The sequence below is a fragment of the Ostrinia nubilalis genome, chromosome 2 (genome assembly GCF_963855985.1).
Source record: "Ostrinia nubilalis chromosome 2, ilOstNubi1.1, whole genome shotgun sequence".
Taxonomy (NCBI): Eukaryota; Metazoa; Arthropoda; class Insecta; order Lepidoptera; family Crambidae; genus Ostrinia; species Ostrinia nubilalis.
The window spans coordinates 1,845,106-1,870,012 of NC_087089.1; the positions used below are offsets into that span (position 1 = coordinate 1,845,106).

The 24,907-nt window shown below is 43.8% G+C and overlaps 2 protein-coding genes across 2 annotated transcripts in view; one reads left to right on the forward strand and one right to left on the reverse strand.

The window, feature by feature from the left end:
* LOC135079541 (spectrin alpha chain) overlaps nt 1-1,978 on the reverse strand; it is a 74,704-nt gene extending 72,726 nt beyond the window's left edge. The window contains exon 1 of the mRNA XM_063974196.1: nt 1,876-1,978. The gene's annotated coding sequence lies outside the window, so the exon portion shown is untranslated. The remainder of the gene's footprint in view (nt 1-1,875) is intronic.
* A 1,008-nt stretch (nt 1,979-2,986) lies between these two features.
* Nucleotides 2,987-23,084, forward strand: LOC135078042 (protein vav). The gene is made up of 21 exons (XM_063972602.1): nt 2,987-3,352; nt 4,529-4,704; nt 5,045-5,104; nt 5,206-5,380; nt 6,820-6,902; nt 7,633-7,783; nt 9,350-9,520; nt 9,791-10,006; nt 10,068-10,169; nt 10,231-10,494; nt 10,556-10,819; nt 11,953-12,072; nt 12,536-12,652; nt 13,445-13,621; nt 14,335-14,534; nt 15,410-15,527; nt 16,734-16,876; nt 18,501-19,664; nt 20,192-20,341; nt 21,591-21,759; nt 22,929-23,084. The coding sequence occupies exons 1-21, from the start codon at nt 3,134-3,136 to the stop codon at nt 23,001-23,003; spliced, it is 4,314 nt and encodes a 1,437-aa protein (XP_063828672.1). The 5' UTR covers nt 2,987-3,133; the 3' UTR covers nt 23,004-23,084.
* The last annotated feature ends 1,823 nt before the right edge of the window (nt 23,085-24,907 follow it).

The following is a 24,907-nucleotide window of genomic DNA, read 5'->3' on the forward strand; positions in this document are numbered from 1 at the left end:
TTTTCCTAATATGACGTATGTACTTTAAAAATTTAAGTCAGAATTAAAGCTGTTGATCCTGGATCCGGATAGGGTCCAAACTTAATTTACAATCTATCCATGGGATATGGTCCATCAAAAAAAATATCTATCACTTTTTAGCATGTGAAATGGAAAACATTTCCCCTGGTACTTTCAAAATTGATATTACAGTTGAGGATGGCTAGTACACAAAAAAATCAGCACAAACATGTAAATTCAGTGTTACTATGCAATGCAGACTAAAATAACAGGAACTGCTGTATAATTTGAAAAAAAGTCTTTATCTAATCAACCATTTGGCTCTATTCACATTCTGAGGTCAGACAGTACACTTGACAGTATTGTATGGGTGCTGACATCATGTGGCCTTGTTGTTGTGACTCATCAGTAGGAAAAAAACTCCATAGCTAGAGATAATTATCACATAATTCAGTTTTTTGGGAGTTGTTAGATAGAATTAGAATTCTTCAAGACTTTTTTTCAGAGTTAAGCACTGAAATATCCATGAGTATAATATTATGTAGTAATTAATTGTTAATTAGAATTTTTATTTAATTCTCCATTACAGACTTATTAGATTCTAGAAAAATGTGAATGATGTTTAAATTAATACAGCATTATTATTGGATAATTATTTCATATTTTAATTAAATACAATGGATCAACTTGTTTGATGTAATGAGTCAATTAGTGACAATTCAAATCCAATTAAGTTATCCAGCTATATGAATCAATTGTCACATTTTTTGTTCTAATAATGAGAATACAGATAAAACCAATTTAATTGAATAATGAACATAATATGATGAACAGCAGAGTACAATTTACTTTTTGGTACTGTTTTACTATCTACTCTCTACTGCATCATTGCATCAGAGTTGGATATCATAATTAGTAATAACAGCTGGTTACAGTTATTGTCTTCTCCCCAGTACCTACTGCACTCAGGTAATCAATACTTTATGTAATTTAATCCAGCCAGCAAGTATGTGCTCACATTAACACACTTATGTGCATGGGTGTGGCTTGGCAACTGCATTCCACCTAATTTAATGCATCCATATACCTAGTTATTACTATGCTGAATAATCTTAAAAGATTCTTTTAAAAAATATAATAAAATACAATTTTGTAACCAATAATTAATTCACTACATTGATTTAGAAAAACGTTGAAAATGTTTATTTCAATCAGCTGATTTGGTGACAATGGCATGAGAAGAATTTACAATATCTAATTTAATGAAAGAAATTAAATATTATAGGCAATAACATCTACTCTGCAGGAAATAAACAGGAATTCTAATCAAATTAAATGGGCTCACATACCTAATGTAGAAAGTAATCAATATTAAAAACAGCACTGCAGTATTTGTAATCAATATTCAGCAAGCACTATCAAGATACTGTGAAAAATTATCAATAGATGGAAAGTAGTAGTTTTGACGCGGCGCTGTCGATTCGCGACGGTGCTCCAGATTCCACGCCTGGCACGCTCCAGCGCCTCCGCTCGGCACTCACACAGCTGCCGGCGTACCTACCTATGCAGTACCTACGCCGACCTCATACCATTTCCCCTCTCATGTACAATGACGTAATGCTCCAAAATAAACCTAATAAGGATAACGGTTCAGGATAAATATAGACTTCCGCAGGACGTAACCCTTATGTGTACATATTAACTAACGGATTCTAATAGGATTTTAAGGCACAAAAGCTAACATTTTGATCAAATATTAAGAAAATAGAGAAATAACAGTCGGTGATACATGGGTGTGTCATCTGATGATAAGAAATTCTAGTTTCACAAATCGATCACAATAAATCTAATACCTTCAATATTAAGCAAACTTACCTTTGTACGTTATACACACCAAACTTAGCACAAAATTTCACTAAAAATACTTAATTTCATGGAAAATCGTTCGTTCGACATGCAGCCGCGTCACTTCGCCGTCACTAATGTTGCCAACATAAAAAAATATAAAAAGGATTGGTAATTTTCTGACATTACAATCGGTGATGAGAAATTGAAATTTTCTTTTTATCACAAACGTGTTTTATCTAGTATAGCCTGACCAGGAACATAAAAACCCTGGCATAGAGGCGCGTCAATTGCATTTGATAGTGCAACACTGAGTACAGTCGTACCTGTGTTAAATTAATAGGCTAACTTTATGTATCAGGATTCAGGATTACGGGCTAATTTGTTATTTTCATAAATTAACGAAAAAATATTATTATAGGTAACCTGGATTAAATAAATTAAATGAAACCATCAATCGAGCTAGTAGGATTTATTTTATTATTCATCAATAATCAAATTCAGAACTTGAATATTCAACTGCAATGTCTGCTCATGAACGCTTGAAACTCGGTACTTCTTTCCCAATTCCATAAAATTCAACACTTAGAAAAATACTTTAAAATAGGTAGTTGAAACAAACCACAGCTAATTTTCATGGTGGACTGTACTATACGATAAACATGTCAGTCAATTTGACAACCTTTGTCGGAAACATTATTCAATGAAAATATTGTCCGAACCCTTACTATTTCTCTTCGACAAATACTTTAACACAATGCGAACCACTTTTCTTTTACGACTATAAAAAGATTTTAGCAATTTAATTCACAAAATCAATCGCGCACATTTAAAATAAAGTTTGTTTAAACTTTGACAGCAATAGACTGACATGCAAGGTGACATGTCAATGAAGTTTTTAGTTACTGTTGCCATTAAAAGAAATTAGTACCATTAGATTTCCGCAACATGGCGAGGGTTTTTATGTTCCTGGTCAGGCTATAAAACTCTCAGTTTTTGGTTTCTTACACTTGACTTTAGTAAATAGTTAGTAGATAATTATGGAAAACTCAAATCAGATAGAAAACTTACAGCATGCTTCGTAAACATAATGTTCGTAGAATTGCATGATGGCAATACCAAAATTCAGTTGTCAAAAAATTCTTGCTCTGGCTGGGTCCTTGTGTTTGTTGTATCAATTTGTATGTCAATTATCAATTAACCCTTGTTTAACAATGGCTTGTTGATTATTAAAAAGCTGTGCTCTGGACTGATACTGTCGATGTGCACTGTGGAGCGCGCGTAAAACATGGCGACCGGAGGCGAAGATCTCTGGCGCGAGTGCGCGTCCTGGCTGACGAGATGTGGCTTGCTGCGTCCGGACCACAAGGCGAATTGGGAAACTAGCACCATCCACGACCTGGCGTACACCCTACGCGATGGAGTTCTGCTGTGTAACCTCTTGAACGTGCTGCACCCGGGCTGCATCGACATGAAGGACGTGAACCAACGGCCTCAGATGGCGCAGGTAATCGGGCCCCATCCACTGTGACCTTCGCTCTAATTATTATAAACCAATAATTTCGACTGGTATCTGAAATAAGTGTAACGCGAGACTAATTCATGGACATACCATTGTGTTTTCCAATAATTGTGGAGTTACAATATGGTTCAACATGTTTTTGGTATATTTTCTCCTGAATAACGTTAATTTATAGGGTAGAATTCTAAATATTACTGATGGTGATATCAAGTAAGTCCCATGTCTTTGTACTATCATATTTGTATTGATTCAGTATTATTCTTGACTTGTTTAATTATGCATACAGGAATGAATGGCATTACAGTGTCATTGATACCCCCTATTGACTGTGTCAATAGTACTCAGAAATAGTTCCGGTGTTATCTGCTTCGTAAACTTGTGAATGACCGGGCTGTCTGTGTGATGTATACCTACTACATACTTTCTCTTCATATAAGCAGAGCGAAAGTTTTATAATATATTGTTTTATATGCTGTAAGATGGATGGGAAACAGCTGATTAGCTATTAATTAATGCCTTGATTCAATGTTTCCCTGATGTTATTTACTTACAGCTTATTACATAATATAATGTAGTGCACACTTTATCTTATTAATTTTGCTCTCATAGTAGATAAAATGAATTATACATGTACATAAATTTTATCTGAACACAGGAAGGTACTACCAATCTCTGTGGAAGTAATTACATTTTGTTGATATTACTTGATATATTCTGACTTTAGTAAATAGTTAATTGTCAGCTTACTTCAAGAATGTTACAAATTATATTATTCTGCCATTATAATTATAATGACCCAGTTATATTTTCAACTATAAACATGTTAAATAGGGGGAAACAGGATAAGGAAATGAGGAAACAACAAAGATAAGCATATTACTCAATAATATCAATTAGGAACAAATAACAAATACATTTCCTATTTATTGATAAACCAAACACCTTTGTTAAGATGTTTAATAGCAATACACAGAACTAATTACTCAGTAAGATTTTTTAAATTATGCCAGGTGCAAACACAATAGTGAGATGGACTTGCTGACAAGAGTCTATACAAAGTCATATTTTACCAAGTTACAATATGTTCAGAAACAATTGTCTCTGTAAAAACTTGCAACAATGACAATAAGATGCATTTAACATTAATTTTATTGTTCACAGTTCTTGTGCATGCGCAACATAAAAGTGTTCCTGAGGACATGCCATGAAGTGTTTGAGCTTCGGGAGACAGATCTGTTTGACCCATCCATGCTGTTTGATCTGTCCAACTTCCATCGAGTACTGTGCACACTGGCAAAGTTGAGCCAATGTCCCAAAGCACAAGTCAAAAATGTTAAGTGAGTATTATTCTACAAATTGATGTTTTCATTGGTTTGAATACTTGTCTATTTCTTTGCCTAGCTTTTTTTGTCAAAAAGTAATATAATGTCACAACTTTACATAACTATTCTGAGTAATTTCTATTTACTCTCCCAGCCGGGCTAGGATGCGCGCCGTGATAAAATCTTATCGATGATTTCGTCAAAATGTATAGGCTTATCATGTAAAATCGATAAAATGTCGCGATAAACGCTTATAGCGGCGCGCATCGCATGGCCTGCAGGGAAATTTCTATACGCTGGGTACATGACCAGTACAAAGTATTTCAATGAATAAATCAATTCCTTTTTTTTTCAGACCATTTTCAGCACACAGGACCCAGTCCGAAGAAGATATTTATAAAGACCTGCAATCTGTGTAAGTACCTTCACGTTTCTATTTCACCAATCACTAACATTAGTAAAGTTATTTCAATAGAGCACAAACTGGAAATGACTGGTTCGTTGGCTAAATTGTAGTAGCGCGAGCGTGTCGCTCGAAGCGCCGCCGTACAGCATGAGCGAGAGCCCGAGCGGGGCGCAGGCCGAGGTGCCGTGGGTGCAGTTCACCATCCCCAGCGCCACCTGCGAGGATCGCGTCGAAGAAATTTACGAGGACCTCTGCTATGTCAAGTTCACTTCAGCGATGCCGGAGGTGGCCCCACATCATTGCGAACTGCTCGGTTTCCGCTAGAGATTCACAAAAAATATCCTTGATTGTTCAGCACTTGTAGAGGTCGTTTGTAGCATACAGCACATTTCGCAATCGTAACTCTCAAGGTGCTAGTTTTGCAATCGTTAATACGGTCGGTAATAAGTAATCAGTGCCATTTCAGTATTTATGTAAACATTAAACGCATTCGTAAAGTAATTCGTAAAATTAATTAATTAACGAAATGAAAATCTCTATTGGATACCAGCAAAAATTGAGTGACAATGCTGTTCTTTACTAATTCGACAGTTAATCGTGTCGTAATTGCGTGTTGTTTGAAATCCGAAGAAATGTGAGTTACATTATTTCGTTAATATTAATAAACCTTTCTGCAATATTTGCATAAATGTGTTCTTATCGTCAATAAACAGAGTGACAAATTGTATTTCCTAATATTTAAAAGTTTGAAGACCCCAGCCTTTCTATACTGATATGATAACCAAGTTCACATCAAGTACTTCTTAGAATGTTGTCATTTTGACTTTATCTGCGAGTAGGTAAAGAACAGTATTGGCTTGTTGTTAATCTGCGCGTTGACGACCGGCTGGTTTGTTTGGAGATCGAATAGATTGGTATATAGTTCGCTTCTTGATATACGGGCATGACGACACAAGCTGCTTAGTAGAGTGGTTTTAGTTTTATGCAGTTTATTTTCATGATACTTATGTTTTTTACTTGATACATTTTGGTAAATATTTGAATATGTGACCCGTTACTGCGCTGATAAGCTATTTTATAATAACGGTATCAGTGTAGTATTGGTTCAAATGACGTCCGGCTTTATCGCGTACGCTGCATGCGTGTGCGCAAGCTACGTCGCGACACTATCCTGCATATGGATCCTTGCTCAATCACCAACATACTACATCACTAAACTACTGACTAATAATTTGTGTTCTTTCCCCTGATTATTTACTTTAAAAACATTACACCAGTTCCTGAGCTAAAATTGGTGCTACAGAATCCGTGTAACAACAAGGTCGATCTCTCGAACACATGGTTAATGTTAACAAACAATCTATAAGTGGTGCGCTGACAACGCTCGGTGCGCTTATTTATTGTTGTTACTCAATCAGGAATCCCTAAAGTATTATTTACGTTTGTTGACGACACGAACAACGTTAGTAGTATGTTTTAATTGATGATATTTGTCAACACGCATGAATAATTCATACGTTCAATATAGATTTCGCAGTCCACACGCGGCACTCGTAATGTTGAGTGTCAGATTTTCTTCGTGAATGATGGAACTTTATCATGCAGTTCCGATGTCTCTTTTATATAGAAACAGCTTTCTACGTGCTTGAGATACTGTACACGATAATAACTGTCAAAAAACTTGAGCAAAGTGACGATGATACACCATCCGTCTTTTCTTGCAGCGAGTAATTGACATAGCATCTCGCACCGCGACAATTGTGCTCATTAGCACCTACATTCCAATTGAATTCCTCAGCACACAAACGTATTGAGTGGATCACCTGAACGATATCGCAGTTCATATCAATCGATCAAATATTTTAGACAATATTTATACTTCGTTTCTGAAAATAATGCTAAAAAGTTCTAGTTTATTTTGTCAGTCCATTTTACCATTTATCAAAGCGGGAAAGACTAACTGCTCAAAATTAATTAAATGGTGTACCCCTTAAAAGCTCATTCGGGAGAGAAGCGAGTAGAGTAAGCCCTCTGGAACAATATTGTTATTGTGTGTGATTGAGCATGGAACTCTGCACCATCTAGCCGGTACAGTACGACACAATTGTTAGGGCTGTAAACTATTTGTTCTGAAATCAATACGCAAGAATCAAGAAAATATGAATCGTATGTCACAACTAATAGAGCTGTCTTTATCATAGACAGTAAAGACTATTTCTTATACCTTATCTCCATCGTTCATAACATTTAACGATATTATTATAGAACTTCGGATTAGATTGATTCTTATGGTGCGTCCACACTGGGCGAACGGGCTCACGCGGCAAACTCGACATCCTGCTCACTCAAGAGCAGGATGGCCAGCGTGCCGCGCGCACCATTAGAATTACAGAATCACTTAATCGAGATTATTCGGACACCCTGTTTATGATTATAAGAATTGTAAGACTGCCCCTATCCGCCAACACGATTGTGTCGTACCGTACCGGGGGTAGTAGTGCACGGTAGAGCGTTGTTTGACGTGTCGCCGTCGGCAGCGGCGGCGCGGGCGCGGCGGGCGGCGACGTCGGTGAGTACGCGAGCTACTGCGCGCGCATCCACGACGAGGAGATATACCACGACCTCTGCGCCGTGAAGGTCGCCCGCGACACCCCCGTCGTGCAACACCACCCGCCCGCTTTCAACACAGTACGCTGCTTTTGGTTTCATTTTTATTTGCGATTGCTGTTATCGTTTCATACGCGAAGACGCGCCCCAACGTTTTTTGGTCGAGGGAAGCGGGGAGTTTGACCCGAGCAATCCGAGCGTCATTATTGTAATATGCGTGTGTTGTGCACTCCATTGAAGTAATATTACTAAGGCCCGATTCGACCAAACTGTTATCGGAGAATAACTTCCTATTATAACTGGCACATTGACAGTTTCATTATGGGAAATATGTCAAAATTTCGAATAACTGTCGATTTATTCTGAGTAATATTTACTCTTGTTTGGTCGAATTCACCCTAAGTACATTATAACACAATGGTGCACTCATGGTAATTTAGCGTGTACCGATAATACTCAAACATTAGCGGAAGAATGGTGGGGCGCGTCTTCGTGGATAAAACGATCTATACACTCGTCAAGGAATACGCATTAGTTAATTCATCACTATCAGTCATTAGTCTCCACTGCAGGAGACCCTCTCCAATTTACCAAAGGCAAATGGATTCGCATTCGGCTTAAATTATAAAATCTGCCTTTATCTAAAGAACAGTAAAGGGTTTGACACCCTGGATGCGGTCTACGGCCAGGTCAAAGTGAACGCAGTCCGCATCAGTATGAACAACATTGTCGGTCTCTACTTTATACATTTTGTAGCGATGCGATCTGACAAGACGTCCAGTAAGACGAATGCTTTACACTTGTCAAAATGAGACCGAATAAACATCTTCAACTACTAAAGACAAGGTTCTAAATGTTACGATGGCCGACATCAAATTAGTTTAACGCACCATTTCCGCGTCCAACACACTTCCATGCAGCTCCTTAGAAGCCGTTAATGCGTTATTGCTTGACGAGTATTAAACTACGAAGGATAATGATTTAAAATACCACACACGGAATTACGCTACAGTGCGATAAGGGGTAAAACCCAAGGCCAACATCACTCCGGTCATGTTAATAAAGATAATTCAAATTACTAAAATTTACCACGAAAACGTCAAACATAAAATTCTATTGAAACTCTCAGGCAATGTGGTATTGGTACATTTAACTCGCTTAAAATAATGATTACTCTCAGATGCAATTAAACACTCTCAGATTGCAAGTCGTCACATAAAATTGCACTTTGAATGACTTTGTTAGCAAACTTAATTCCATGTAATTACCGTAACGACAAGAAAGTACTCGCGACGACCGCTCGGGGTGTTTCATGGATGAAGACGCGGATTAAACGCGAGACAAGACGTCGTCAGTTCAGTTCCTCATCCATGAAATTCCTTCGACTCTAAGAAATAAGTAAAAGTCACTGTATCGTTCCGCGCGCCAATTGAATTATTCATAAGCACGTTATTCCTCGTATGTTTCAAAAAATAATTTCCATTTGTAGTTAGTTAATTGGAAGTCTTAGCGATACACATGTTTTTAGTAAGAGTTTTGTTTTAGAATGGTTTATGTGTTTCTCTTTGGACTGTACATAATAGCTTTTACACGCTTAAAACCCGCGTAAACGTGTTGAATTTGAATTAATCCGGTTTTCGCTTGCAGCTAGCGACGTCGTCGCTCAGTCTAGAGAAACGGGACTACGTGATACGGGAGCTAGTGGACACAGAGTCCAACTATGTGGACGTGCTGAGCAAAATAATCAAATACTTTCTGAGGCCGCTCACGCCGTATCTGAAGCCGCAGGATCTGCAAGTTATATTCTTTGGCATAAAGGTGAGAATTTCTTATTTGGTTGTATTAGTTAGTAACCGGCCGAACGGCGGAACGGGAAATACCGATGTCAATAAACGGTTACGCCGAGTATTTATGTCACGCACGAGTTATGGTGATGCAAATGGTTTGCCTGCCGTCATAAACTTAAGACACAAATATATTCTTTGATGTGATTTGCAAAATGTGACAGGTCAAAGCTCCATATGAACACGAGATTATCGTTGCACATGTTTAATATGTATAATAGGTTTCTTATGTGTTTATTTATAGGAGCTTCACGAAACACACACCGGGCTGCTGCGGCAGTTAAAGCTAGCAACAGACGTGTGCGTGCCGGGCAGCGGGACGCCGCGGCTGGCCGATGTCTTCCTGGCGTGGCGCGAGCGACTGCTGCTGTACGGAGACTACTGCTCCAACCTCACGCACGGCCAGGACACGCTCAAGGCGCTCGACGCGAGGGACGCCACGTTCAGCAAGCAGCTGGCGGTGAGTCCCGACACGCTGTGGCCTGTTGCGGCTGGCTGATGTGTTCCTGGCGTGGCGCGAGCGACTGCTGCTGTACGGCGACTACTGCTCCAACCTCACGCACGGCCAGGACACGCTCAAGGCGCTCGACGCGAGGGACGCCACGTTCAGCAAGCAGCTGGCGGTGAGTCCCGACACGCTGTGGCCTGTTGCGGCTGGCTGATGTGTTCCTGGCGTGGCGCGAGCGACTGCTGCTGTACGGTGACTACTGCTCCAACCTCACGCACGGCCAGGACACGCTCAAGGCGCTCGACGCGAGGGACGCCACGTTCAGCAAGCAGCTGGCGGTGAGTCTGACACGCTGCGTCCTGTTGCGGCTGGCTGATGTGTTCCTGGCGTGGCGCGAGCGACTGCTATTGTACGGCGACTACTGCTCCAACCTCACGCACGGCCAGGACACGCTCAAGGCGCTCGACGCGAGGGACGCCACGTTCAGCAAGCAGCTGGCGGTGAGTCCCGACACGCTGTGGCCTGTTGCGGCTGGCTGATGTGTTCCTGGCGTGGCGCGAGCGACTGCTGCTGTACGGCGACTACTGCTCCAACCTCACGCACGGCCAGGACACGCTCAAGGCGCTCGACGCGAGGGACGCCACGTTCAGCAAGCAGCTGGCGGTGAGTCTGACACGCTGCGTCCTGTTGCGGCTGGCTGATGTGTTCCTGGCGTGGCGCGAGCGACTGCTATTGTACGGCGACTACTGCTCCAACCTCACGCACGGCCAGGACACGCTCAAGGCGCTCGACGCGAGGGACGCCACGTTCAGCAAGCAGCTGGCGGTGAGTCCCGACACGCTGCGGCCTGTTGCGGCTGGCTGATGTGTTCCTGGCGTGTCATGACATGTGCTGTACGTTATAACTGTTCCAAACTCACGCAGAACATGCTAGTAGATTTAGCATGCACGATATAGTATAATTTGTCGGCGATGAGAACCAATCCAAGAAACATAGTCACCATTTTCAAATCGATTGCCCTTTTTATGAAGTAAAATAACCAACAAGATACCTAGTAAGATCAAGAGTATCAAGACTGAGTAAATCATTAAATAATTAATGATCGAGAGACTAATTAACAGTGATGACAATAGTCATTTGTCACGTGCGTATGTACACTTCCTCGTGTATATGTATGTAGCTTCACTTTTCGATTCTTATGTTGCCATTGGCATTGTTTTTAAAAATCTGTGTAACCTCAAACAAAAATTCAAAGTACAATTATTAAGTCTTAACATGAATAATTCGTTAACCTTTTGGCAAGCATTGTAACTGCCAGTTAATTATCTGATCGAAATAAAAATGAAAGTGTTAATATTTTTATGAAGTTTAAAGAGAACAATAGTATAATATTCTCACGTCAGCACCAAGCCCTCGCAGAAGGAGGTTAATTACGTTCTCATTACTTAACCATTTCACCGTCTGAGTAGGCTGTGTAATAACACAATTGACTGAGTCATATTACGCGAGTCGTGGGATAAGGAAACCGCTAAGGTCTTTGGCGCCTAAAGCCGTGAATATTATCTAATCCGGCAACCGTGACTGGAATCTGAAGGTGTTAATTATTATTATGCTTTTGTATATAATATGAATGGAGGTGGAATCCTGTGCAACTGACCGATAAATCCATGACATTATTGTTAAATATTATTTACTATTCCCTCTTTCTCACAGTGAAAAAGGACAGTTTCACAAATCAGTTATTTTTAAATCGACCACTTTATATTTACATTCATCTCTAGACAGACATGTTTTCGAAATCTGCAGGTGTATACACCTACGTTTACTATCTCTTCCTCATCTATTCGATAATGAAGAACCAATAAAATTACCTTTACCAGATTCCCTGGTAGTTCTAACTTAACACCTGCATATTTGTAATAAGGTTCATTACGAGTATTACCGTTGTGTGCCCACAGAAATGCCAGAAGGAGCACAGCGACGGGCGCATCCAGCTACGGGACATCCTGTCGGTGCCGATGCAACGCGTGCTCAAGTACCATTTACTGCTCGACAAACTCGTGCACGAGACGCAGCCGGTACGTATTATATCGCACGACACAGAATAACTTCCTATGGTAAAAAAAATCGACGTGCATTGATCCGGTTCCCAACAAAGCGGAGAGGAGAGGAAATGTGCGGCGAAGCTGTCAGACTATTTTCACCAAAGCGGAGAGATGTGTTTTGAATAGCCAATCAGATTTCCGAAATCTGATTGGTTATTATCATCTCCTTTCCTCTCCAATTTGATGGCACTGGAGCTGAAGCCGCTTTTCTTTGGTTATTTACTTTTTTTAACCCATTACAGGAGGATTTTCAATATTTAAATTTTATTATATGAAGTTGCTGTGGTGACGTATCAGAAGACCAAACAGTGCAAGAAACTATAAATTAATTGTAATTATCGGAAATTGCGACAACACGACTTTTGGATTTACCAGGATTTACACTGAGTGTCATGAAACTGCATACGATTCCGTACATTTATTTTGTGTTTTTCAGAACCATGAAGATTTCCGTGGGCTTGAACGGGCGAAGGAAGCTATGGTCGATGTAGCTCAGTACATAAATGAAGTGAAGAGAGATAGCGAAGTGCTGGTACTGCTAGCTAAAGTACAGGTTAGTGCATGTCTAGTATGTAACACAATTTAATTTTAATTTAGGTGACTTCCAGCAAAGTTAACATCACAATGGAACATCTTTCATATCTGTTTACTAGCAACTGTTTACCGATTCGAATCTATCTTAATAGATAGAGCAAAGTAAACAATCAATCGTAAGTTACAGTCGACAGCTTATCAGCAGTCCATTTTTTTAAAAATTGCCTTTTTTTATCCAGAGTTAGCCTGCCTCAATTATACTTTACGTGTCGTGTGTACCAGGAGAACATAATAGACTGGGAGCCATTAATATCATCAAATATTGCAACTACACTTCGAAGGTCTTATGCAGTTGTAATAGACGCGCGTTTGCGACAAAAATGTGTTGATTTACTGTCGTGTGTACCAGGAGTGCATAATAGACTAGGAGGGCGGCACGCGGGGCGCGGACAGCGACCTTAGTGTCTTACTTATTACAATGAGGGTTTTCGCGAATGAAAAATCCGCCAGATGGCAATACGTAGACGCGAGGTCCAAATGCTGCATGATCGGTTATTTTTGACATGACATTGACAGATATGTCAAAATCCACCAATCATGCAGCAGTCAGACCCCACATCCACGTCCCGCCATCTAGCAGATCTTTCATTCGCGAAAACCCTCATTGACAAAAGAACATCTTTAATATCAATTTATTGATTCTCTGAGTACCTTTACAATAATGTTTTGTTGCAATATCGCCCATTTATCGTTATAATATCATGTAGTACATAAGATACCTCAGTTTTAACGTGTCATTTATACCAACCAGGAGAGCATAATAGACTGGGAGGGCGGCGCACTGGGCGCGGGCGGCGCGGGCCTGGCGGCGTACGGCCGGCTGCTGCTGGACGGCGAGCTCAAGGTCAAGGCGCACGAGGACCAGAAGCTCAAGACGCGCTACGTGTTCGTCTTCGACAAGCTCATGCTGCTCTGCAAGCCCGTCAAGGTGAATTGTGTTGGATATTATCAGGGAGAATTTGTTGGTGGTGGAGCGTAACCAGAGTAAATACAAATGAGTAGGACATCTTCATAGAAACGCACCGAGCGCGGTTTGTATGTAAGGCGCCAATACGTATGCGGCGCGCACGCGCACACTGACAAAATTTAGCGTGGATTAGCGGGGTGTTGCGCCGCTACTCATTTGTATTTAATCTGGCGTAACTTTCTTGGCTTTTGGGGTGATGGATCTGTTGTTGATTACTAATCGATTATTATGTAATTGTTAAGCCTAACATGATGTACTGGATCAAGGCTGCTCAACCTTTTGAAGAGTCGGGCCACTTACATTTCAGATAGCTACCTCAGAGAGCTCATAAACTTTGAATCGGGCTGTATTGTGCGCGGCGAGGTTTTAGTATTTGGTCAAACCATGCATACTTGCGCGGGCCACTTAGTTTTTTCACGGGCCACAGTGGGGTTCAGCAGCCTTGTACTGGATAATTTGGTAATTTCATCTTGTAAACATTCATGAAATGCAATAATCATTTTAGGTCATTTGGACGATAAATTCATAATATAACCTACCGTGTGACTTTCAACTTCGATGTTACAACAGTTTTGTCCGTCCGCTTCACCAGCAACGTTGCATTAACACAGTGTCGACCCGCTTCTGTTCGCTGCCAAAACATTTACCGCGACGATATACTGGTTCTCACACAGGACAATCAGTACTCGTACCGGGTGGGCGTACGCCTGGCCGAGTACCGCGTGGAGGAGGGCGGAGGGCGGAGACTCCGCGGGGACGCGCGTTGGGCCTCGCACTTCTACCTCGTACGCCGGACCAAGGATGCCACCTACACGCTGTACGCGCGAACCGACGACTGCAAGCGCAAGTGGGTCAAGGCCATCCGCGACGCCATGTGAGTACCGCCAGGCCTGTTCATCTCCGCGAGTTTACATCGAAAACAAAACACGCACGATGGCCCACCTACAGGATACTATTCGACAAGGCCTCACATACGAGCGAACATTGACTCACGCACGCGTATTCTTGTGTATGATGGAAGAAAATAAAGAAAATAGTGTACTAAATACTGTGCAGTATTTAGTACACCAGCCTAAATAATAATAAAAACACAGAATGTACTTTTTAAGTTGCCTCAAGACACTGAGAGGTAAATAAGTAGTTAATATTATTCATGATAATTCATGCTAAATCATGTATTTCCTCCGCCATTTTCCGCAGTTTGGCACCTTACGTCACATCATTTTACCGAAGTCAGCCCTATAGCTTCGGCGCAGTGCCGATCACTGACGTTTGTCAACAAAATGGTGCTTGACTCTTGAGACAGGCTAAATTACACCATATTGTTAATGACATTGGGCATACATTTTATTAAATACCTTCGCGAAGTAAAACTTCTGTACGTAGTACTTATTATTATTCTGTTGTACCGACCGCACGGCCGGTAGTGATGCGCCGGGCCTCGCACTTCTACCTCGTGCGCCGCACCAAGGACGACCTTCACGTTGAAAAATAGCCAAAATTGTCTCACGTAATTAATGGACGCCCCCTAATCACGAAATCTCAGAAACTATAACACCTACAAACTTGAAATTTCTATAAAGGAACCTACACCCTATGGTGTAGACATCCGCTAAAAACGGATTTTAAGAAACTCCACCTCTAAGGGGTTAAAACGGGGTTCACGCGTACGAAGTCCCGAGTGGCCGCTACTGAAAAGATAAACCTATAATTTAGCATACTTCAAATTACGCTTCATTGTTGTTACAGAGACAATTTGGAACCACCCGGCTGTAGAAGTACAAATCACAAATTCGTTTTACACACATTCGAGAAACCAGCAACGTGTCATCATTGTTCAAAATTCCTCAAAGGCAGAATATTTCAGGTAACTAGCCTTTCTTTCCCACATACCACAAAAACTTGCAATACACACGCGTCTGTATCGAAAAACAGTATAAGCAACGCAGTGTGGCACAGACGCGTGAGGCAGTTTTCCACACGCTCGGTGGGCGAACGCGACCTGCGTCAGACGACCTTAGCGAGCACCCGTGCAAGTTTTAGCATAGGCCCTTTAGGTCTTATTTATCCATTAATATTGTACAGCCGCGGATCGACTAGAGGCAACTTTGGACTAAGCGCCTGCTCCACAACGAGTCGTGCCTAGGGTTGCCAGGCGTCCGGCTTTAGCCGGACATGTTTGGCTTTTTAGGGACTTGTCCGGCCAAATATTGCCTTGTCCGGCCTGTCCGGCTTTTGTTGGGCTTTTTATTTGGTTGCCGCGCCAGGCAAAAGTCGAGCCACAGAATCATATGGAGTGCACGCATCAGGATGTTGGTTAGCAACCGATGATGATAGTACTCACTCATGAGCTGACACTTGCACGTCACATGTCCGGCTTTTAGGGTAAAATGTCCGGCCAAATGAAGCACAAAGTCCGGCTTTTGTGATTTTGGACCTGGCAACCCTGGTCGTGCCTCAGGTTGAGGCAGCGTCCCCATTGGAGCAAACGCAGGCCGAGGCAGCCGCTTGACTCGAGGCTGCCTCTAGTGAAGACCTGGCTTTCGAGTATGACTTATCTGCGTACTACCCGTTCGCGCTAAGTTTGCCGGTCCGTGGAATGCGCGTCCCCTCCCCCAACCGCGATTAAACGCAATTATTGTGTCTTATTTTACGCAAATACACAATTTTTTATCAATAAAAATAAATGAAAAATATTTTAAATATACCTAGTTTGATAAAGTTATAGACGCTTCCCTTCGAGTGACGTCATATCGCCAGCAGCAAACTTAAAGCGAACGGATAGTATATTTGAATAAACCACGGATACTCTCGGCGCACTTAAGGGACTCTTATCTAGGTATAAATAAGACGTCAATATGTAGGTGACAATTTAATGCTTGACAAAGGTTGTCAACGGTTCACAAAGGTTCATTATGTCAAAGCCGCCCAGGTATATAAAGCCGGGGAAAAAAATCTGGACACCGCGGTACAGCTTTTCGTCCCTCAAAATACAGTGACATCTATTGGCAAATTATATAAACAAGTTTCATGAGAGGTTTATACAATATTCATTCACGTTCTCGTCCCCCAGGGCTACCTGTGCTCGGTGTGCAACGCGTGCGCGCACAAGGAGTGCATCGCGCTGTCGGGCCGCTGCGGCGGGGGAGCCGCGCCCGCGCCGCCGCTGCCGCCGCACCACCACCAGCCCGACCAGGCGCTGCACTACTACATGTGGTCAGTACAAGAGCCACCACTGTCCGCTACAGATACGCAAATGTTACACCAGAGTAAATACAAATAAGTACCACCGAACACGGTTTCAAATTCGGCGCAGCCACGACTGGCTCCCCGCTAATCCCCGCTAAAAGACAATGCCGGAAATTGGCGTCTTTTTTTTTTCGCGCGGTCATGTACCAAACTTTGTTTTTTGATTACAAAATAGTGTAATAAACCAAACTTACTATGACATGTATACCTCTAAACTCAGTCTGAACTGAGTTACGAGCATACTGAGTTACGAGAAAATAGTGAGATTGTATGTGTAACCAAACAATACCATCCATTAAAGGCTCCAGAAATCAGTATGGAGCAGAATCAGCGCAATAAAAAAATAGCGCAATATTTTGTTGCAATTTCTTACAAAACTTGCGCACAAAAAGCAAATCTAGTATGAAAATTATCAAACTTCTAATGCTCGTAACTCAGTTCAGACTGAGTTTAGAGGTATACATGCTGTAGTAAGTTTGGTTTATTACACTACTTTGTAATCAAAAAACAAAGTTTGGTCAATGACCGCGCGAAAAAAAAAAGACGCCACTTTCCATACAAAATCTGGCATTGCCATTTTGTCAGTGTGTGCGTGCGCGCCGCATACGTGTTGGCGCGCTCACACACAAACCGCGCCCGTGCGTTTCTATGAAGATGACCTACTCATTTGTATTTACTCTGGTTACACGCACATCTGTAGGCCTAGGCATCTGTAGTATTGATTTGAACTTTATGTGTCATAATTAGAACAATAAATGATTTATTTATTTTAGGATGCGCGCCGTGACAAGCCATTTTACGTGATTAGCCCATTTCTCGTCTAAAATCATCGAACATTTTATCATGGCGCGCATCCTAGCCCGGCTGAATCATGAATCTTGAATGACAAATTGCTCTATAATGTTTATTTCTTTATGTTTTCACACGTTTATGTAAATAAATATCTTTATTTTTTTTATCTTCATCCAACTGAACATAAAATGTGTAAAGCCCGGGCTCGACTGCGAAATGAGCCCGTTTAACTCGCAACGATAATTTTCATAGTTGATCGCTAGTAGAGATAAAACTCCGTCCGATCCGAATGCAGATATCTCGCGGAAGTTTCTCAGAAGTGCGCGGTGTTTTGTCTACGTTTTTCTTCTTCTAATGCTTTAGCTAAAGGCTTCCACAGACCAAACGCGGGTCAGAAGCAGTGCGGGTCAGTTGCAGCGCGGCTGAGGCACACTGAAAGCAGCGCAGTTGTAACGCGGGCGGTTGTCAAAAATGAAAATAATATTCGAAAACCGCTTTCAACGCGCTGCTACCGCCCTGCGTCCGGTGTGTCATGCTAATGTGGCCATAGTAATACAACAGCGCGGGCCCGCGTTCGCGCCGCTTCTGTCCCGCACCCGCGCCGCCTCGTTTGTCGTTCGGCAGTTGCAGTGCGGCGCGGTTGGAGCGCGGGCCCGCGTTCAAATTTGGTGTGACACACTTCAAAGAGTTTCTTGTGTTACAACTTGCGCGGGCCCGCATTCAAACTGCGCTGCTACTGCCCCACGTTTGGTCTGTGGAAGCCTTAATATTTTTTATCCTGTTTTATTCCATGATACAGGTACGTGGGTGAAATGGACCGTGACATGGCGACGTCGCGGCTGGAGCGGCGCGTGGACGGCACGTTCCTGCTGCGCGTGCGGCCGCGCCACACGCACCACGCGCACACCGACACGCACTACGCGCTCTCGCTCAAGTCAGTACCGACGCTGTCTCGCTCCGACGTAGGCCCGGTGAGGGAGACGGACGCGACATGGCGACGTCGCGGCTGGAGCGGCGCGTGGACGGCACGTTCCTGCTGCGACCACGCGCACACCGACACGCACTACGCGCTCTCGCTCAAGTCAGTACCGACGCTGTCTCGCTCCGACGTAGGCCCGGTGAGGGAGACGGACGCGACATGGCGACGTCGCGGCTGGAGCGGCGCGTGGACGGCACGTTCCTGCTGCGACCACGCGCACACCGACACGCACTACGCGCTCTCGCTCAAGTCAGTACCGACGCTGTCTCGCTCCGACGTAGGCCCGGTGAGGGAGACGGACGCGACATGGCGACGTCGCGGCTGGAGCGGCGCGTGGACGGCACGTTCCTGCTGCGACCACGCGCACACCGACACGCACTACGCGCTCTCGCTCAAGTCAGTACCGACGCTGTCTCGCTCCGACGTAGGCCTGGTGAGGGAGACGGACGCGACATGGCGACGTCGCGGCTGGAGCGGCGCGTGGACGGCACGTTCCTGCTGCGACCACGCGCACACCGACACGCACTACGCGCTCTCGCTCAAGTCAGTACCGACGCTGTCTCGCTCCGACGTAGGCCTGGTGAGGGAGACGGACGCGACATGGCGACGTCGCGGCTGGAGCGGCGCGTGGACGGCACGTTCCTGCTGCGACCACGCGCACACCGACACGCACTACGCGCTCTCGCTCAAGTCAGTACCGACGCTGTCTCGCTCCGACGTAGGCCCGGTGAGGGAGACGGACGCGACATGGCGACGTCGCGGCTGGAGCGGCGCGTGGACGGCACGTTCCTGCTGCGACCACGCGCACACCGACACGCACTACGCGCTCTCGCTCAAGTCAGTACCGACGCTGTCTCGCTCCGACGTAGGCCTGGTGAGGGAGACGGACGCGACATGGCGACGTCGCGGCTGGAGCGGCGCGTGGACGGCACGTTCCTGCTGCGACCACGCGCACACCGACACGCACTACGCGCTCTCGCTCAAGTCAGTACCGACGCTGTCTCGCTCCGACGTAGGCCTAGTGACGGAGATGGAATTACTGTTAGGCCGTTTACACATTGCCGCAGCGGCAACAGCACCGCGCCGTCGCTGCATCGCTGTGCTAATGTCTCTTGAATTGAGGTCTTCTTCTTCCATTCTTTACTCCAGTTGCCTCTCACACACTATGCTACCACGGCAAGGCCTGTTCATCTCCCCGAGTAGGTATCGAAAACAAAACACGCGCGGCGGCCACGCCGGCATCGCTTATCCGCAAGGAATTCACGAGCGAACAGTGACCGATCACTGAATATGTTTAGTATGTTTTGAATCGTTTTCTCGAGTAACATAAGAGTGACATTCGCTTGCAAATCTTGCAATGGATTTCTCTAGTATGTAAACGAAACGGTGACTCTAAGGCAAGATAAATTGCACCTAAATTGTTGACAATATTGAGTAAACATTACGAAGTTCGCACTACGAAATACAATATTATTCTGTGCTATGGCTTATAATTAAGCGCACTGTTGCAGGACGGACAACACGGTGAAGCACATGCGTGTGTGCCACAAGCCCATCGACCAGGTGCCGCACTACTTCTTGTCGGAGTCGCGCTTCTTCCGCAGCATCGTCGAGCTCGTCTCCTACTACGAGAAGACCAGCCTCTCGGAGAACTTCGTGGGGTATGTCTGCTGTTATCGGTCACTGTTTGTTCTTTTTTCAAAGAGGATCCGCATTCCGAAGACTAATATCTTTCACATCCATACGCCTACTCCGAAATGCTGTTTACGTAATTTCTTGTCTCTATTACCGTCGCTTATGCTGGCATTTTGCTTTGCGTGAAAGGCATGGCAACATTCGAAACTTCGTATGTTTTTCGGAATAACCCTGCTATTCTATCTCGGGTAGACAAACTTCTGGAGTTAGATCTGGGAGTTTTACTTAGACTCGATCTTTTGATGCATTCAAATCACTAATGTGATTGGAGTAAACCGTTAGCACCGGTTGCAAGTGCATTTCAGTAGCACTAATATAAAAAACTAGCTGACCCGGCGAACTTTGTTCCGCCTTAATGGCAATAAATAAGCAGACTTTTTTTTTAATTTCGAACGGGATAAACAGTATCCTATGTCCTTCTCCTGGCTCTAAACTACCTCCCTGACAATTTTCAGCTAAATCGGTTCAGCCGTTCTTGAGTTATAAGTGGAGTAACTAACACGACTTTCTTTTATATATATAGATATCACTAATGTGCAGTGCGTAGTGGGAGTGCGCTTTTTGCCAAGCGCATTTCGTCGTCCACATTAAGACCATGAGAAAGAGGCGGTTGTATGATGCCCTGCTCACTATACGGGACTATTCCCACCTATCGTTCCGACCGCTGCAACTCCTGTGTAGCCAGGATCTACAGCTTGACCGCCAATAAGAACCCAACCAGTGAAGGTTAGGCCCGAAAGGTTGTGATTTTTCCACTCTCTCTTTCCCTCTTATTAAAAAGTTACACCTAGGATGAACACTGGAATAAAATAACATTTCCATACTAAATGACATAAGCCAGAGTTCAACTAGGGTGTAAGTGTGTAACTTTTATTAATAAGGGGGTAAATGCCCGTTTCCACCATCAATCCCTAATTTTTAAGTGACGACGCCTATGGTAACACACAACAGGAATTTTGTTTTCATATGGGTCACTTAAAAATTAGGGATTGATGGTGAAAACGGGTATATAGTTCCAATATACTGAACTGCAACGTTCTATCTATGACATTGACAGCGGGGCGCCACCGTCAATACCGGATCGCTGGTTCCGATTTTTGCCATGTTGGAAACCATATAATTGAACGATGGTAGCGCCCCCCTGTCATTGAGCTTGGTGGGACAGTTCAGCGTGGGTCATCTATAAGTCTTACTGTAAAATTTTTTCGTTGGCAGACTAAACTCAAACCTCCGCTGGCCATTCCGGCGGGTGGTGGCGACGGTGATCCACGACTTCCGGCCGCTGGACTCGTCGCAGCTGGCGCTGCGGCCCGGCGCCAAAGTGCTGGTGCTCAGCAAGGAGGGCGACAGCCGCGGCTGGTGGAAGGGACGCACCCTGGACAAGGTATGTCCAGAGTAAATACAAATGAGTAGGTCATCTTCATAGAAACGCACCGAACGCGGTTTGTATGTGAGCGCGTCAATATACGTATGCGGCGGCCATACCAGAGTAAATACAAATGAGTAGGTCATCTTCATAGAAGCACGGGCGCAGTTTGTATGTGAGCGCGCCAATACGTATGCGGCGCGCACGCACACACTTACAAAATTCGGCGCAACCACGACTGGCTCGCCGCTAATCCCCGCTAAATTTTGTCAGTGTGTGCGTGCGCGCCGCATACGTGTTGTCGCGCTCACATACAAACCGCGCCCCTGCGTTTCTATGAAGATGACCTACTCATTTGTATTTACTCTGGTATGGCCGAACGAAGTGCAGTCAGCATCTAATACCAATCTAATATCAGTTCGAGACAAAGTAGCCAAAAAGTTCGCAACACGTCTTAGTTACTTTTGGAATAAGGTTATGCTGTCAAGTTTTTGGCCACTTTGTATGCCACGAACTATTTGACGTTGACTGTGTATCTACATTACGTTCCTTTGCAATTTAAGGACACCCACACTAGCGTCTCTCGAGTGTCGTCATCTTGCCAGCTCTTGAAGTGTGTCGACGCAGTGCTACGCAGCATTTTTTTGCAAATTTTTTTTCGGATAAGAAAAGCAATCCCTCAATCGCAATCACTCGCTTCGCTTTGTCACTGCGTAAGCGCTAGCAAGACGATGACGTTCATAAGACGCTTAGATAAAGCCTGGTCCGTGAGCACGTAGAATTTTGTCCAATGACCCCAAGCTACCCATCCTTTACCCACCCACGGACCAGGCTTTAGATCGTTTCATCTACGAAAAGGCGCCCCACCAATTTTTGGTCGAGGGAAACGCGGGGTGCGGGGAGTTTGATCCGAGCAATCCGAGCGTCATTATTGTAATTTGCGTGTGCACTCATGGATAATTTAGCGTGTACCGATAACACTCAAACATTAGCGGAAGAATGGTGGGCGCGTCTTCGCGGATGAAACGATCCATAATGTAGTAGAGACACCTCTCACTCCAACTGTGTGGCTCCAAAATTCCAAATGTTCTATCGGATCGCTTTCAATTTCCAATGCAATTTTAAGAATCCCAGAACCACAAACTTCAAAGCGGACAGCGTTTCAATTTGAATATTTCCGTCCTCAGGGCGACAACCGGTCCGGTTACTTCCCCAAAGAATGCGTGCGGGAGGAGCCGGAGTGCATCGGCGCGCTGGACTGATGTCAGCTGTGCCTCGCCGAGCGCGAGCTACACTACGCCGCGCCGCCACGCGCGTCCGACCACGACGCCGCCGACCTCGTCTGAGCTGCCCGGCTGCGGTATATGGACCATGAACCAGCAAGGCGAGAATGGAACGCAACCGTTTTGTGACGTCGCAACTTACCCACTTATTTCTTTAGAGCAGTCTTTCCCAAAGTGGGCGATAACGCCCCCTTGTGGGCGCTGCGGGCTTAAAGGGGGGCGGTAAGAGACTCCGGAATTATCGGGGCATTGTGTAGAGCAGTGTTTTTCAACCTTTTTCGGGACGCGACCCCTAGCATGAAAAAAATTTTTGCGACCCCCCGACCGTCCGCTTTTTTTCATGCCTTTTACAAAGATGTTGTAAGGATCGAATTCTTCAATCTGTACAACATTTATGCATTTACATAATTATATTTCGGATAAATCTAGCTTTAAAAAACTTTACTGCTATTTTTACTGAGGTAGTTTTTACGACCTCTCGCGACCCCCCTATAGAGGCTCGCGACCCACAGGTTGAAAAACACTGGTGTAGAGGCTTGGGAGGCGATTTATAATTTCATCTACTAGGAGGACTCTTAGACACCGACTGAGCACTCGACTCTTGACTACAAAAATGGGGGCGCTAAAAAAGAATTTATTCTCAAACTGGGCAGTAGACAAAATAAGTTTGGGAACCGCTGCTTTAGAGTGATAAAGTGAGTGAGTTTTTGCCACCGAATAGTGGGCGGGACGCTATGAAATGGGCGTGGCCTGCGACGTCACGTGTGTGTGCCATTCTCGATTGAAACTTCATGCATATACCGTATTCGATAGGTGAAGGCGACGGCGATGTGAGTGCAGTGAACTCAGTGTGTGACGGTGAGACACAGTGATATGACGAGCGACTGTGACTGCATGTTAGCGCGCGGCGGTTTAACGAAACAGTTTCACGTGCGTATGGCGGCGACGCCACGCAATGTACAGTAAAACCGAATGCGATACAAGAAGCCGCAATTTATCTAGGGATTCAAATAAATTCGGAGGTTTTCGACGTGCGAAAACGCTATGTAAATACTTGAGTGTAAATTCGGTAGATATGCTCTCGGTAGATGTGCACCGAGATATTTTTGTATACTCGTACCCAGAAACACCCCAGCGTAGTGTGGCGTCTGAGAATCGAACCTCGGATACGGTGTTGTAATCTCGATATTTTAGTGTAATATTTAATGAATTAGTAGGTAGAAAATTAAATTCTTAAAAAATATTCGGTGTGGCAGCATCATATTGTGATTTGCGCGGTAATATGAACACATGGTATGATATTATGACCTTGGTTAACTCTTCGACCCCTTTGCGTTATCTCTCTAGGCGAACGCGTCCTTCGCTCTCTTCTTTATCTGAAATCTGTCGGCACTCGGATGTTTTTGATGGTGCGTAAAAATGCTTTAATATTGATATAAGTGAAAGGAAAGTGAGAGGTCGGCTGAGACTCTCCGCGCGTTGTCGGTAGGAATGGTGCACCATTGCGTGAAAAGTAACTCTTACGCCGATGTGAGGTGGGGCTTACAACTCGCCAAGTCTAGTATGAATTGTAGATTAGATAGATAATAAGAAATAATAATTTGCACATCTTGAACACTCTCCATGACGAAACGTTATGCTCAAATCGTGATGAATTCTATACATGATTTCACATTTTGTGAACATTTTACATGAAACACAGTTTACAAGTAGTATTTTATTTACAGTTTTATATTTCAGTCAAATATATTCTATGCATTAATTTGAGTAACAATAGTGAGATGACGTGCCAAATGATTTTATTCAACATTTTGTTCTTTTTGACTTGAACTTTCATGGTACTTTTTATGTAGATACTTTAATATAGCTGCATTAACACAAGG